The 16,978-nt window shown below is 30.0% G+C and overlaps 1 protein-coding gene across 1 annotated transcript in view; it reads left to right on the top strand.

Moving 5' to 3' along the window:
• Positions 1 to 1,130: 1,130 nt before the first annotated feature.
• Positions 1,131 to 16,978, top strand: part of LOC106687446 (inter-alpha-trypsin inhibitor heavy chain H4) — a 30,287-nt gene continuing 14,439 nt past the window's right edge. Inside the window, exons 1-12 of the mRNA XM_014431332.2 lie at positions 1,131 to 1,181; positions 2,785 to 2,865; positions 4,750 to 4,913; positions 5,709 to 5,822; positions 7,217 to 7,355; positions 7,430 to 7,538; positions 9,337 to 9,503; positions 9,600 to 9,803; positions 9,920 to 10,079; positions 11,191 to 11,374; positions 13,442 to 13,631; positions 16,620 to 16,791. Coding sequence (XP_014286818.1) covers positions 1,131 to 1,181; positions 2,785 to 2,865; positions 4,750 to 4,913; positions 5,709 to 5,822; positions 7,217 to 7,355; positions 7,430 to 7,538; positions 9,337 to 9,503; positions 9,600 to 9,803; positions 9,920 to 10,079; positions 11,191 to 11,374; positions 13,442 to 13,631; positions 16,620 to 16,791 — 1,735 coding nt within the window. The remainder of the gene's footprint in view (positions 1,182 to 2,784; positions 2,866 to 4,749; positions 4,914 to 5,708; positions 5,823 to 7,216; positions 7,356 to 7,429; positions 7,539 to 9,336; positions 9,504 to 9,599; positions 9,804 to 9,919; positions 10,080 to 11,190; positions 11,375 to 13,441; positions 13,632 to 16,619; positions 16,792 to 16,978) is intronic.

Here is a 16,978-nt window from a genome sequence, read left to right as displayed (position 1 = left end):
ATTATAAAGTAGTTTCTTACATTTATCTTCGTAGGAGCAGAAGATTTCGTGATATTTGCTAAAATAAATTGATTTCTAGATGTTCGGACAAAATTTCATATTCAAATAACATAAAAACTATTACCCCTGCGTAGATAATTGTTATAAACTACTTTATAGTACCATAAACTAGCTTAAATTTGAGTACCGGCCGACATCTGTAACATGAGCTCGGAATGAAAAATTAATTTTTAATAACGTTTTGAAACAGCTACCATTTTTTATTCCCCCTTACTATTTTTGACAGACTCATCAATTTTGACTAGTAATAATAATACTTAGTTTTTATTAAAGTAATCAAAAATTGGGGTGAAATAACTGATTTTTTTTTTCATAAAAGGACTATTTATATGAGGCCGCTCAGAATAAATATTTATCTATTGAACTATATAAACTACATTTTTACTTCCTCTCGCCCGAAGCTAGAGCTATTTTCTTTTACACACCTATGCTTCAAAAACGGATTTCTATCTACCCAATAGAAATTCAAACCAAAAGAAAAATGAAGATTTTCATAAAATGCAATTAATAAAAAAATATATATATATATTATTCTTAAAGAGCAGTTATTTGTTTTTGTTGTTGTTGTTATCACCCTATGGTGATTAGTTTAAAAATCATTTTTTTTAATTTTAAACAAAAGTTTAAAAATATTGGATTGTGCAGTTTTGAACCGGTAGTAATCCCATGAGTTTGAATTACTAAGTATAAAATTCTCAGTTGTTTCTACTTTTTTTTTTTTTATACTAGACTGAACCACTTTTAGTCAATGCTGCTTTGCTAGGTGAAGAATTGGCTAGGTTTTCTGACTGGTAGAACAATAATAATTTCGGTCTGGTATTGCCAAAGCCTCTTCGCGCATTATTGTTTCTTCCTTCACCAAGATTAGGAAAATTCAGTTAATGAGTAAATTCTAATGATAGTTCATGTTCATTTTCTGTTAATATCACGTAATAATAGTTGCACTTTCCGTTTGCAGATATGATTTTCGCTACTTGTTTCGTAGGAGCATAAAGTCACGTAGTAATTAGCTTAATGTTTCGCTAAAGATGTATAGTAGCCTATAAAAGCATTCACTCAGTCTTCAGTGCATGCACTCAGGTAAAATTGTCACACAGATCGAGTGGTGCATCTGCAAAAAGGTAAGTAATCGTGTAAACTATAGCTATAAACCTGCATAAATACGATTACTAAAAATATTTCATTTAGTAATATTTTTAAATTTGTAAATGTTAATATTACACCTGTGCCTTTCCTGACGTTGAATAGGTTTTTGATCAACCATGGCACCCGTGGTTGAATTAAAACCCTCTATTCCTTTTTCCTCGCATACTTCATCAAACAAAATCACAAAAGGGTAAAATAACATTTCACTGTTTGAAATAATGAATACTATAAGAAAATATAGTAGCGATACCGAAAAGGAGTATGGAATAAGGGGGCTTCCTGCGAAAAACTTGCCCGAGGTTACGACTGTAATCGAAAGCAAACGATTGATTTGACAAATTTGAGATATTGCACCATTCATACCCTAATTCTCAGCTTTACTCCAATACGGACAATTCGTTTTTGATAATCGGCGTGTCAAAGAAAATACTTTTGCACAATTAGAATTGGAATTTTATAAGATGATTAGTAAATCATTAATCTTACAATTACATTTTAAATTAATCTTCAATTTTGGAAAAACCGGACCAGTAATTTTTGAATTATTAGCGTACCAAGAAAAACACTTTTGGATGTGTACAAGCCCAAGTAGGATAAGACCTAGTATTTCAGCTGATATTAAAGATAAAATAATTTTACATTTATTTACTTAAGATTAATAATTATTGAGTTTAATCCGTTATCGACGAAATCGTAAAATTGTAAAAAATCTAATCTATGAACTGGCACTTCCGGTCACTTGATTTTAACAAAAAAGTTGCCGGAACATCTTAGGCATATACCTGCCAAAAAATATGTTAGTTCCTTAAAACATCGTTTTTGAGCTAGGATCTTCATATTCGCAAAACCATTTTACAAGACTTGGTTATACACAACGTGTATTTTCGTCGAATTCTCGATAGCATGCCTCCTATATGTACGTACCAAATACCCACTAAAATCATTACAGGATGGTATGAAAATGAAGTCGAATTCTCGAATTCAAAAGTTTTCACTTTTTGGTAAATAAAAGTAAACAGTTAAAGTGCGATTCGCTCCTGCTTCATAAAATTATGTAAAATAACAAACTACAAGGATACCCCAGTCAGAACATTTGAGTATGACCTTATTTTTAATACAAAACTGTTTTTGAGACCTTTGATATCAACATATGTTAAAATTGTTAAATATTAATCTGAAAAGGATTTACAATCCCTTTCCTTAGTCTTCAAAACGTAACTCGACTTATTAAATAAGTCTTTTTAAAAAAGAAATACAATAGGACAAAATATTTCAATACAATCCCATCCTTTATTATCCATGAAACAGTAATTTTACTGGCTAATATAAATATAATTAATCTAAAATTCAGTATTGATTTAGCGAAAATTAATAATAAAAACCATACTTATTACAAATATTAATTATTATATTTAAAATATTATAACACAAAAGTAATTTTTTTTATTTATTGAAGCTTGAAAATTATTATTTAACATAGAAAACCAATAAGTTCTGAAGTAAGTATACATAGTTATGAACATAAATGAATATAATTTTCTTGTCAATACTTAATTAAGAATAATATTGATTTTTCAGATGATAACAATACTTAAAGTTTGTTTGTTAATTATCAGCAGTTATACACTGATTACCGTCACACAATCACAATCAGTAAATGTAGGTATTATTTTGTACTCTCATTTATATGCATATGTATGTATACATAAGTAACGTCCAAACGGCTGTGCGATATCACCTGACAAAGGGTCATATCAGATGACCTAGTTCCAGATCAGGTAAAATGTATATATAGGATGTCCCATAAATGAGTGGTCATACTGCGGAAACAGATTCTATAGCTTAAGAGGAATAAAAAAGTCCTTATGATTCATAGTACGATTCTCAACGCTATGAGATAAAAATCGAATTTTGTGTTTTTAGCTGTTATCCGTGGTTTTTCTCAAAAAAATTCTAATTCTCAAATAAATCTACTTTAAAGCTCTATTAAAAACATGAAAGAGGTAACAAATTAAAGCGGAGGAAAATTTCTTGTAAAGGTAATGGGTTAGATCAGCCAAAAAAAAGCATTCCATGACATTATCTTTTCCAAAGCGTTTGACCATAACATCCTCTTTACTAAATTGCTTAATCTTCCCCTATCCAACAGTGCCCTGTGTTGGTTCAAATCCTTTCTCTCAAATCGGTCCCAGTATGTAATCGTCTCAGGTCAACCTCCATCTAAGATCCTCCCCCTCTCCTGTGGTGTTCCTCGTGGTTCCTCTCTTTCTCCTACTCTGTTTGCTATTTACATTAATGACCTTCCCCTCGAGATCCATCACTCCCAATACCACATCTATGCAGATGATTTCCAAATATACCTGTCCTTCCTGCTCCTGACCAATTATCAGCCACAGAAAAACTTCAAGAAGATTTGGATGAGATTTGTGAATGGGCGAGAGCTAACAAGTTGAAGCTAAATGCGGAGAAGACGAAGGCAATCTTAATAGGCTCCAATCACCTCTTTAAAACTGTTCTTAATATTCCAACTCTGTTCCTACATGATAGTCCCGTCAAATTTTATCCCACCATCATAAACCTGAGAATAACCTTTGATCAAACGCTTTTCTGGAAAAACCATGTATCCAATATCTCCCGCCGTACCTTTTCCACTTTAAAACGTCTAAATTATCTTCGCCACCTATTTCCATTTGAAACCCGTAGGCTCCTAGTCACTTCTCTAATATCTCCCCACTTTGACTATTGCTGTACGGTATATGGGTGCGTCTCTGGGGATCCCAAGGTGAAATTGAAACGTTCGATAAATTGCTATGTACGAGTCATCTTCGGGGACCCAAGGGACGCCTCTGTTTCTCGTTATAATGCAGAGTTGAAGTGGTTTTATCCTACCAACCGTCGTAAGTATTCTCTGGCATCCGCTGCTTTCGATAAATCGTTCATTATCTGAGCCTCATCTCTATGGAACTCCATCCCTTCCAACATCCGTCGCTCCAATACCCTCTATCTATACCTATATCTCTGAGGCTCCTCATCTGTCTATTTCTCTGTATTATTCTAAAGGGGCTTGTACCAGAATAGATAATTATTATTATTATGTTGAAAATTAAAGCTCAACATTTCTTAAAATTTTTGGACATTTGAAGCAGCTCTTTCTTGGATCTAATTATTCCGGATCTCAAAAAACCATCTTCATTTCTTAAGTTATAATATGGTGCAAAAGAAGAGTACCTTCGCAGGTCAATTAAGGATGCAAGGATATAGTATGTAGTATCACCCCCAAAATATGACCACTCATTCATGGAGCACCCTGTACATGTTGGGTTGTAAAATAAGTTCGTAACGTTTTTTACTGGTGATTTCAATCAAAATTTCAGATTCTTGTAAATATTTTTAATCAATAATATATGACCCATTTTGATCTATTGCATGTTGCCATCTTTCAGGTAATTTTTTAATTCCATCCGCCCAGAATATATATATGCATATTATTTTATTATTCATTCAGTGGATTTTTATTATTCATCAAAACTTATCAAATTCCAGGTTAGTAAACCGTTCATACGTGATTATAAGGTTTTAAGTACGATATCAAACACATATGCCAGAACAAATGTAACTAGTTGTGTTTTCAATCCGGCTAATAATTCTCAAGAATATACTTTCCAAGTCGTAATACCAGAGAATGCATTTATTACTGGCTTTCGCATGTGAGTATGACCATTAAATTAAAATCAGAATAGTTTAATTATCGTTAGCTTATAATAGAATAATAGTTTATTATTAAATATGATAATCACTATATCAATAATAAACTCAAGTTGGACGATATATCGAGAACATTATTATTAAATATCCTAATTCCTTTTACTGCATTTTTGAGTATATTTTTATCTTGAAATTTGAAATCGTCCATTGCCCTCCTTTCCGGTAAGAAAGGTATTAGGACAATTTAAAAATTCTAAGGAGAACCGTTTTCAAGGTTCAAGGTTCAACTAGTATCTGTTTATCAGAATTTGTTCAGGATATGAGAGAATACACATTTTGAACAAACTTGTTCAAACGCTCATGTAGTATTACAATAAACAATTTCTATATTATATAGAATGCTAATTTATATAAACAAACTATGCATTAAAATTAGTATTTATAAATTGAAGAATAAACACTCAATTATTGAATGTTAAAGATTCAGCATGGAGATTGAAGCACTTTTAGAGAAAAAGAGGTTGGCCAACCATGATAAAAGTAATGATATATTGTGGTAAACATTAATGTATTTCGGTTGCAGACAGATCTAAAACATAGTGCTTCAATTCCAATTTTTAATTGGTACATTTCTTCTTGATTCATTTATGCATATTTTTTAAATTAAATAATGGAAGAAGATATTAAAACTATATTCGTTATAAATTTATTTTGATTTAATTGAAAATTCTGTTGTGTTAATTTTTATTATAATAATAACTAATCATAATAAAAGTGTAATTTCTTATTGTTCAAAGGCTAATTGACAACAGAATATATGAATCTCAAGTCAAGGAAAAAGAAAAAGCTCAAAAGGAATACGATTCCGCAGTTAGTGCTGGCCAAGATGCAGGTCTTGTTAAAGAGACAATGTAAATAGAATTTAAAATAATATATTAGAAACTATTCTAACACTAGTCGTTTATTGGATGCATTAGATTAACAATTTAACACAACATTAAGGCTGTGCTACATGTTAAGTCAGAACTTCCACATGGTTCAGGTCATCAGCCTTAAGATACCTTCCTCCTTTTCCCCCTCTTTTCTCTCTTTCCTCGCCAACTCCCAGATCACTATAAGCTGTTCATAGCTGCTCCTTGGAACTATTAATAAAAAAAATACTCTAGTTTCCAGAAAAAAGTGACCTATATCGGGAGCAACGGGTAGAACGGTTCTGTGAAACACTTTTCTAATTTTCGTAAAGTAATATATATATCTGTTTTTGGTACATAAACAAAACAATACTATATAAAGTTTTCAGAACTTTTTGAATTGGAAAAATCTGCGATTTAAAATAGTTTAAATATTTGATCTTCTATGGAAGACCTTCATCATTCGTAATTGTTAAGTGCGCAGGAGAAGAAATTAGACTTTCGGATTTAGTTCGGTCTCTTCAGTCAAATTCAAGTTCGAGCATGAATAACTTCCATTTATGTTAGGTATTGTTACCTACTACCGTTAATCCGATATTGATTAAATTTTCCCGGTTAGCTCGAGTTGTTATCTCGATGGTCGAACATGACCTTTGTAAAATTCCATTCACTATATTCACTAACACATTTTCTCGACATAATTACAATTGGAAAACAGGTGGTCCGATTTGGCAAAGTGCTTGAGTTGAGCGCTAAAATGATATATATATATATATATATATATAATGCTGAATCTAAACGTTTGCCACAGTTGTCGCAGATACACTACTTTAACAAATTCTTGGTAAACAAAGGAAGGACCAAACGTCAGAACCCACGCACTAGTTTTGTCAGCTATTACATTCGATTCACATTATTTCCATTTAAAAAAAAAAAAAAATATGCAAAATTAAATAAAACGTAGATGATAAAAATTCAGTGGAACAGTACTACGTAACCTAAAAATTCAACTTTCCTTCTGCATTTCATATCAGATATTTATTAATTATACTACCCAGGTATATTTGTGCTGTGTTACATAAAAAATAAACCGCTATGATTAATTGACAAGATTTGAAACTGTATTTCACGAATCGATAGAATTTTAAAATATAATATTAAAGTAAAGTTAGTTATCGTATTGGAAGGCTGGTGAAATTCTTTAATCAATTAAAAACAGATACCACAAATATTTATATTTTGGGAGTCTAAAACAAAGCTGACGACTGAACCCAAGAGCGTGGATGCAGTACAATGCAGTACGAATTGTTATAATTTGGCAAACATGTAGAAGCCCCTTTAGATATATATTAGATATTTAATAATTTTACAATTCACTTTTAATATTATTTCAGCGTACGAGACTCCAAATACTTTGTCGTAAGCATCAACATAAAAGCTCTCAAAGTCGTATGTTTTACCCTCACATACGAGGAGTTACTAGAAAGGAGAAATGGGTATTACAAAAATACAATAAATATACGTTTAACACAAGTAATAATCTATTCTCAAAGGCCAATACCATGATATTCAATGGTAAATATTTTAATACTGATCTTTTATTATAGATTGTTCGCCGCTTGACAGTCAGATATATAGTTGAAGATGTTTTAAATATTACGAAGATCCATGTGCTGAAATTCAAAACAACTGATTTAGTAGATGAAAATGAGGAAGGTAACTATTTCATTTTTGCTATTAAAAAATGTATATATAATAAAAACAATCCGAATGAAACTGTAGATGTTAGCAATTGTTACTTCATCTCAAAAAAATTAAAACTTTGAAATGTTTGTTCTATTCAATTTGTTAAATCAAAAATTATTCATTTAATTTTTCATAGTATTAGGGACATTCCACAAAAAGAAGATTACTAACGGTCTAACATTAAATGACGTAGGTGAGAAGCATAGGCGTTAACTTTTTTTTTTTAATGCACTTACCACCTAGCTTCAATGGAGACTTGTATTAATCACAAAAGTGGTTACTTATATTGTTTCTAGGATCGCCCTTTTCAACTCTGACATCATGCTGCTCTATGACAATATAATTTTCTCTCTTCCATCTTTTATCACCTGAATTATAAAGTTTCAGAAGCTGTGATAAAATGATATTTCATTGTTATGACTATGCGTAGATGGATCTTCAGAAGAATCTATTTATTATATAATTCACCTTGAATAGTCTTAAGCTCCTATAGTACAAGAGCCCAACGAAAAAACCCAGTAATTTCACACTAATTTTTTATTACTTTAATGAAAACTATGTATAGTTACTAGTCCAAATTGATTAGTCTACAAACTATAGTTGAAGGAATAAAAACTGGAGATTGTTTTAAAATGTTAAAAAAAAAATTAATTTTTCATTCGCAGTTCTGTATCTTTAAAACTACCTACATTAGAAAACCTAATTGGATATCATTTAAAGAAGGATACATTTTCTAAAATATGAGTCCTAAAAGAGATATATTAGTTCCCGAGATCCAGGTAGAAAAGCAAAGTTTCAGGCAGCAAATAAAAAAAAAATCAGAAGGTAGTGAATTTATTTTGGGTAAACTATATATCAGGAATCATTATTCGTACAGATGTTATCAGTACTCAAATTAAAGTTAGTTAAATGTACTATTAGGTAGTTTATGACGTTTATCTATGTCTACCAGTAGTAGTTTTCATATTTGCCCAAAAAAATTCACGAAATGTTGATTTCTAGTTTTTGGACAAATTTTTTAATTTAAGAAAAACATATCTCAGGAACCATAAGGCAAAAAGCCAGCACTCAAATCGAAGTTAGTTGAATGTACTCTGAAGTGGTTTATCTTCGTAGGAGAAATAGTTTTCATGATATTTGCTAAAATAAATTCACAAAATGTTGGTTTTTTGACATTTTGAAAAAACATTTTTGTCTGTGAAATAATATATCTCAGAAACTAAAAGATGTGGAGATGTCTATTAGGACTCATATTTTAGAGACTTTACTCTACTTAAAATTAAGTAATATGAAGTTTTTAGATGTTGTAGGTGGTTTTGAAGATAGGAAGCTGTGAATAAAAAATGTGCAAATGTGCGTAAATTTTCAATTAAATTTTGCGTAAAGTTTTTCTGAATAAAATAAACTTCGGGTGGCGTGCATCTTAAGTACTTTAATATTTTCTTTTTAATGACATTTACTGTACAGCGATCATTCCCCTTCCCCTCCCCCATCTATAGTTGGGAGAGTCATGAATTTTGACTCTTACTTTTAAATAGTTTTCATTTTTGTAATAAAAAGTTGGGGTGAAATAAATGGTTTTTTCAAGGACTAAGTGTAGTTACAGCCTAAGCAGGCATGTATCTTGGTTAAGTAAGTTGGATCTTATGGAAAAATCATTTTATTTTATCAATGATAAGTTGATATCAAAGAAACACCTTAATGCTGTTTAATCATGTATAATATTATTATTGGACAACAGCTCATCATAATGTTTGATTTTACAAAGGTATTGAGAATCAAAATGTTAAAAAAGTATTCATTGCTCCCAATAAAGTAATAATAGAGTGGAAACCAACACAATCAGAACAAAGAAATATAAATAGTACTGGATTGAACGGACAAATGATCATGAAGTATGATGTGGATGATTCTAAATATCCTCAGACAGCATTGGTAATTATTTATTAATTAGTCTATTTAAAAGAAGTATTGTAAAATTAGCAAAATTAAATTAAACCAGATCTTTAGATTATGAACTAAATATTGCAGGTTGATGAAGATGGAAACATGGTTCATAGGATCAGATATTTTTCATTTAAAGTTCTACGGAAGCACATTGTGTTTGTCCTGGATGTAAGTGGTTCAATGTTCGGAACTAAAATTGAGCAGTTGAAAATAGCTATGTTTAAGTGTCTTGATGATATGTCTGAAAACGATTTATTCTCGATAGTTCTTTTCTCAGTAGGAGTATTGGTATGTATTAGGCTGTATTTATTTGCTTATCATAAATTAATTTTAAAATAAGAAAATGTAGTAAAAATCAACTAATTATTTTATCATTTCTAAGACTCTTATAATTTTTTTTGTAGGTTTGGGACCCAGATGGTAACAATAATGCCACATTAGATTATTATGGTGAAGTTTCAGAACCCGTTAATGTTCCTGTGAAAAAACGTAATATCATTACAGCATCAAAAGACAATACTGCTAAGGCTAAAGATTTCATAAAGAATATGGGCACTTATGGAGGTAAAATATATTGGTTGAATTCATTTTATTGCCAAACTAATTCTGTTCCTTAGATATAAAAAATAAAACAGTAGTATTCATACAAACTCTTTTAATAAAATTAATGATATATTTTGGAAAGTTAGTTCTCTCTAAGCACTAGTTGAGTGTTTGCGGCTTTAGCACACTTGCTCAGCCACCACTGGCTCATTATCAGTGATGTGGTAAGAGGGATGAACTGGGATCTCAAAGAGCTCTGTTCTATCCCTCACATGTGAGGAATAGAGTGGGCTCAAGGATCCTCAGGTCGATTGTGTAAATATTGTATATAAGAGTGTAAATGCGACTGGTGATTATTTTATTTATTTATTTTTTCATATACATAGTTTGATTATGTTTATTTTATTTATCCTTCTGTTTGAATATATTTAGAGAAAGACTTCATTTATTTTTATGTATTTTTTTCATTTATTTGTATTCTTATTTTATTTTATATTAGTATGAATGTAATCAGTTATGACTATTATTTATTTCCCAACAACCTTGTGGCAGATTGTAATATTTATCAATAAAAAAAAAAAAAAGTTCTCTCTAAAAGATAAATTACAGTAGAAATATCATGAATAAATATTTATTCATTTCATTAAATAATGCCAAGTAAAAACAAGAGTTGAAATATAATAAAATTTGGATTTATTTTTGACTTCACCATACAAAAAAAAAAATGATTATTGTGAGTGAAATAGGCTTATGGACAGGAGTCCTCAGAATACAATCAAAGCACAAGATTGTGAACTAAAGATAGCACATCTCACTTTAACAACCCATGATATATAATAGACAAACAGAGATGTACTATATCTTTATTATTAATATGCACTACATAATTAAGTGTTTGACTGAAAATATAACCCATCATGAGGATTTATTGGGGGAACCAATCAATTTTTTTTTCTCCTCATCTCGGACAAGAGGTAAAAATGTTTCTTGAGACAAAATAGTGTTTGATATGACGTAGCATCAGGATCCCTCAGTGTCCTCAGGAATAAGAAACAATTTTCTAATGTGTGTTTATATACTTTATTTTATTTTATTTTTTTTACCATAACATTGATTTTCAAATCTTTAACAGGAACAAACATAATGGCAGGAATGGAACATGGTATTAAAGCTGTGAAGTTAGGCCAAGTGTTGCTCAAGGATTGTCCAGGAAAAATCGTGCCATTAATATTTTTTTTAACAGATGGACTGCCCAATGTCCAAGAATCCGATCCAGATAAAATAATAGATAATGTCAAGAAACTTAATACAATAAAGTAAGGCACAGATCACTCAATTTATTTATTTTTCATGGAATAATTATTCAATATAATAACTTTTCATACTTATAAAATTCATATGAGAAATTATTTAAAAGAAAATTTTAAAATGATTATAAATTTCTATTAATTATTTTTCAAGAGTTATAATGTAATATATCAATTATATTATTTAAAGAATAAATTTAATATTTTGTAAGATGGTATATGTTCTGTCTGAGAAGCACTTAGCATCATACGAAGATACCAAAAATTGGGTCGATTCATGAATAACCTTAAAAGAGAAAGAGTTCTTCAGATTTGGTATCCGAATGCTGCCAGAAAGATGGATAAAGAAAAATATATATATTAAATGAAGATGTTAAAGGAAGCATGTGAGATGGGTAAAAGGTAGATTTGAGAAGGATAAAGAGTTTAGAAAACATATTTTTGCAATATTCTAGTAGGAATAGTAAAGGTAAATGATAATATAACCTTATTAGAAAATATCAGACAATATCATAAAAATAGTAATAAGAGGGTAATAAAAAATTAAATATTTGAAAAATAACTGTTATGTGGAAGTCTTACACATTAAGATATCCCATAAACGACAGTTGAAGACATTTCAAAATTAGAGAAGGGATAGAGGGAGGGGAGTAAAGATATTTCTTATAAATAAATATTGAATCCAAAATTTAAAAGGATAAAAATAGATTGAATTATTTATAGTGGAATAAAATAAAAATAAAACTGTCAATAAATACATACAAATATGTAAAATAAAATTAAAATAAATTGATAATATTGAAAGGAAAAAAAAAATTAAATATTAAGCGGATACTAACAGCATAAAGGTGACATCAATAGGTAAAGAATATAAAGACAATTAAATATAATGGAGGAAAAATAAACATAGACAAAAGTAGATAATGAAAATAAAAGATTATCTGCATGTCAGTGATAACAATATTTTATCTAAATTGATCATTGTAAGAAAGTCGAGATAAAATATGTTCATTGAAACAGTGCTAAGTTAAATCTAACAATCTTAAAGGTAATGACAAATTTCTGTCTATAAAAAGAATAAATGAGTACTAAATTAAAAAGATTATCTAAAATTACAACTGTTAGTATTTAATAGTACAGTACTTCCTTACAAAGTACAGCATCCCCGACTCTTCATGGGTTGTAGATTTATTTTAATTAAAATTTAAAACATAAAATTACCAAATCATAGGAATAAGACAACTGAAATGTTATAGTAACATTGTACATATAATAATAGCATAGTAACATATGAGATACAGAGTGAAATAAATAAGTAATAAAGTAAAGATATATAGTTGTTGAAAAGTATAAAGTAATGAAAATAAGATACAAAGTGACATGTGAGGACCAAAAGATGAATATACACAATCCAATGATGGAATGACAATAGATCACCATAAAGAAATATAAAATGTTACTATAATTATTTTTTTTTTTTCATTTCACTAAGTAACAATGGATCACACAATTTTATTTCATTTTACTCTATTTATATCTTTTAAATTTTAGATTCAAAATTTATTTATAACAAATATTTATAATCAACCCATTATTTGCACTCATCTCTTCTTCTCTCCTCTGTCTATTTTTGAAATAACTCCCACTGTCATTTGAGGGGTCTCTGTTTACACTTTCATCTAACAGGTATTTTTCATTAACTCTTACTTTTTATTACTCTCCTTTATTACTTTTTAAATTATGTTACTATACTTAATATGTTTATGATATTTTCTCATAAGTTTATATTATCATTTACCTTTACTATTCTTTTGATATTGCAAAATCTTGTTTTTGAAACTCTTTTCCAAGCTCGTCTTCCAACTAATCTTTTCATCATCTTACATTATGTATATAAATATTTTTTTTTAACAATTTAGGTCTTGAATAAGAAAAATATGCAATGAAGGAAGAATGATGTAAAGATTGAAGATGAGCTGTTATAACATAAAAATTACAACTACTATAATGACAACGTAAAGAAATCAATAAAATAAAAATTACTTATTGGTGACAATGGATTTTTTTTTTTTCTAGAGCACGTATATTTTGTCTTTCCTTTGGATTTGATGCTGATTACGAATTTTTAAAGAGAATGTCACTTTCAAATAATGGTATTGCAAGGAAAATATATGAAGCTGCTGATGCTGGCCTACAATATCATAACATTTTCCTCCAATTTATTTACATAGTTTTGTTTAACATCAAGGTTGAATATGCTGCTGCGGTAAAGTATGATTTTTAATGAATTTATTTATTATAACTACAAGACATCAGTCCTAATATAACAACAGAGTATATATTTAATGAAACAAATAACTTATAAAAATATGTAGTAAAAACAAAATTGAACATATCTATAAATTAAATAACTAACTCAATTTAAAAAATTAAAAAAAATTTATTAGCATAAAAATACTTATAAGATGTATGAAATTAATTTAAAACATAAATATGTATAAACTCTTAAATCACTTAATAACAAAAGAAACATAACAAAATAATTTAAAATATGTGTACTACAGACAAATTAATTGCACAGTAATTAAAAATCAAATTATAATTTTTATTATTGTTTTAAGTATATAATGGGTAAAAAAAAACATATCACAATCACATTTACTTTTCTTTGAATTTCATAAGCAGTAAAATGATAGGTATAATTATTTTGAGCAAAAAGAACATTAATGGACCTTGACTATCTAACATTATAAGTTGGGATATTAAACTGAATGAGTTTTCCTGGCTTTCAATTTTAAAATCCATTTACTATTTTCAATTATAATAATTCATAGCACTGCGAATAGTTAGGGGTACCTCTTGTATAATACTATACCTTCCCCACTATCAACTGTTAAAAAAATAACTTACAAACTGTTACAACAACCATGCATGTAAAGCCAACCAGGTATAACTGGTAATAAAAAAATTTTAATCTAACAATTTCTGTTGGAATATCAGGTCACTGTTTGCTCTGCCAATTTTAGATATTCCAAATTCAAACCAGACAGTTCAAATGAGGCCTGATTGCATGGTCCCGCAAAAAGTAACTGTTGGATGTAGTACTTGGAGATTGTGCGAGGATTGAGTATGAGTTGACAGAGGAGAAAAAGAAGGCAAAGGTAGATTTCCTAGCTATAAATGAAGTCAAGAGAAGAGTAAAGGGAAAAGAAAGGACTTGTGATAATATTTACACCCTTTTTGGAACCACTGAAACATGAATAGCTGGTAGAGGCTTAGGTTTTATAGTCTAGGGAACCATAATAAATGCAGTGATCAATGGATGGGAATTTGTAAGTGATTGGCTGATGGCTGTAGATACTAAAGAAGAATACAGAGAAATAAGAGTTCTTTGAAAGTATTCAGAAAGAAACAGATGGTACACATGGAAAACCGAAAACTTGAATGGTCTAGCTGGAAGAAATTCCCACTTGTGGCCTGAAGTTTTACGTGCCCATAAAGAAGATGTCAAAAATGATGATCTGGAAAGAATGCTCCAACTGTGTGCCACCAATGGAATGATCATTACTAACAACACATATTCTCAGAACACACAAAAATTAACGAGAGAAGAACCTTTTCTGTCAGGATAAAAGAAGAGATTTGAATATCAATATGGTCCTAAACCCTGTGGAAATAACAATAATGAGGATAAGAAAAAAGCCAAGGAGAATAATGGATGTCATGAATCAGAAATCATGGACCCTACAAAGAACCATTAATCATGAAAACAAGTGTCAAAAATGACATTGCACTAAAAGAATAAGAATAGTCTGAACTGCAATATTACAATAAAGTCAAACCTCTATGTTAAACCAGTCAATAAATCATCTGAGAAGAATCAACTGAGATGCCTTGGGCACTCTTATGAATAGAATCTGGCTGGATTGCTTGTGAAACCTAAAAAATCGGCCCAGAAGTAAACGGGAAGAGGAAGTAAAGAGGACTTCAATGGATTAAATTAAGACAGCTAGTGGAAGACTGACAAAGCTGAGGAGGGCTCTGTAGACTTTCTCCTCACATTGCAATTCAGTGGGGATTTAATATAATGATGATAATGAGGTCTGGTTATAGTATGTATCCTTTATTCAACTTTTAATTGGTTATCGGGATTGGGGATATCGGTAGAGAAACTCTGGCCCTATTCATAAAATATTGGGGGCTAAAACTGCCTTGCTCTTTACTTCTTTCGAGTGTCTGTGCCCATGACAACATGGGAGATGTTTTCCAAAGTAAAAACCAACTTTAAAGATATAATAAAGTTTGTTTTATAAAAGTAAATTTACTTTCTATTCTGCAGTGACCTACAATCTTTTTAGATTATCATAAAAATGCTTTGTTGTTATGAAACCCCTATGTGTTTTAATAACTTTACACAGAAACCTGCTACAAACTAGGAAAATCACCAGAAACAGTAATGAATATTATTGTTGAATTACTGCATAGCTGTCATTGCTGTGTACAAAAAACTTACCAGAGATGTGAAAATATTGTTATCTATATATACTTCTTAAAGTATTTAGGTATTCTTAGCAAAAAAGTCAAAGTTGGTTGATTTTTTTTCTTGTAGGATACATGTTATTTTGGGTACCACTCACTTTATCAGCCTGCTGCCAAATTACTTATTATTACGAGTAATGTTTATATAGTTACATTATAAATATTGCTGTAAATTTCATTGATAACAACAATTCATGATATCCTGGATGGACCAGTTAAATTATACTGGTAAAATGGCTCTTAAAGATTCAGACTCATTTACTATGAGTAATAGGAGTGACAAGGCTATGTAAGTTTCTCTTTCCCTTTGGGCTCTCCTGTCATGTCTCTGCCTCGTTATCAATGATTGTTGGATTGGATAATACTTTCACCATTTCCACAAGATCTGAGGGTGGATTCTTGACAGCTTGTATATCCAGAGGCCAATTCTCTCCTTGCACTATCCTATCCCTCAAAATATCTGGAGGCTATTTCCCTCTGGAGTTGTAATGGCTGATGTAATAATCAGTGACAATGTCAGAGGGACTCTGCTCTCAGAGGATCATTGCTCTGTATTATTCTTACCTATATCTTTCCTACCTACCTTCTTAAACTTGTAATAATTGAATAATCGGTATCAAGGCCTTCTGAGAACTCTATAACCCTCCATGGTACATCTGTAAAAATGTTTTGCTATTAATTTAACAGTTGTTAAACATTATCTATAATATTTCAGGTAAGTTCTGCTACTACTATAAGTGAAACTCTTTGCATTGGGGAAGAGATAATTATTATAGGAAAAGTTAACCCAAAGAATATAATTACTGGTTATTTGACAGCAGAATCAATCGATGGAGAGATAACTATCCGAATAGATCCACATACTTTTAAAAGACCCTACAAAATTGGTAAATTAAATAATAAATCTGTGCTCAGATGGCAAAATAAAAGTAACTTTTTCCTAAAACAAGGTTTTTCACACTCCAGAGTCTGTCTGTCTTGTTGATATTAAGACAGCAAAAATGTTTAAATCTTTATCTTCAAGTTTATGAGAAAACAACAATGGCAAATTGTACAATTTAAGTCAAATTTGTT

This window comes from Halyomorpha halys, unplaced genomic scaffold (assembly GCF_000696795.3).
Source record: "Halyomorpha halys isolate HHAL.00 unplaced genomic scaffold, Hhal_1.1 Scaffold965.1, whole genome shotgun sequence".
Classification (NCBI taxonomy): Eukaryota; Metazoa; Arthropoda; class Insecta; order Hemiptera; family Pentatomidae; genus Halyomorpha; species Halyomorpha halys.
Note: the sequence above shows the minus strand (reverse complement) of the source record. Positions and strands in the feature narration are given on the sequence as shown.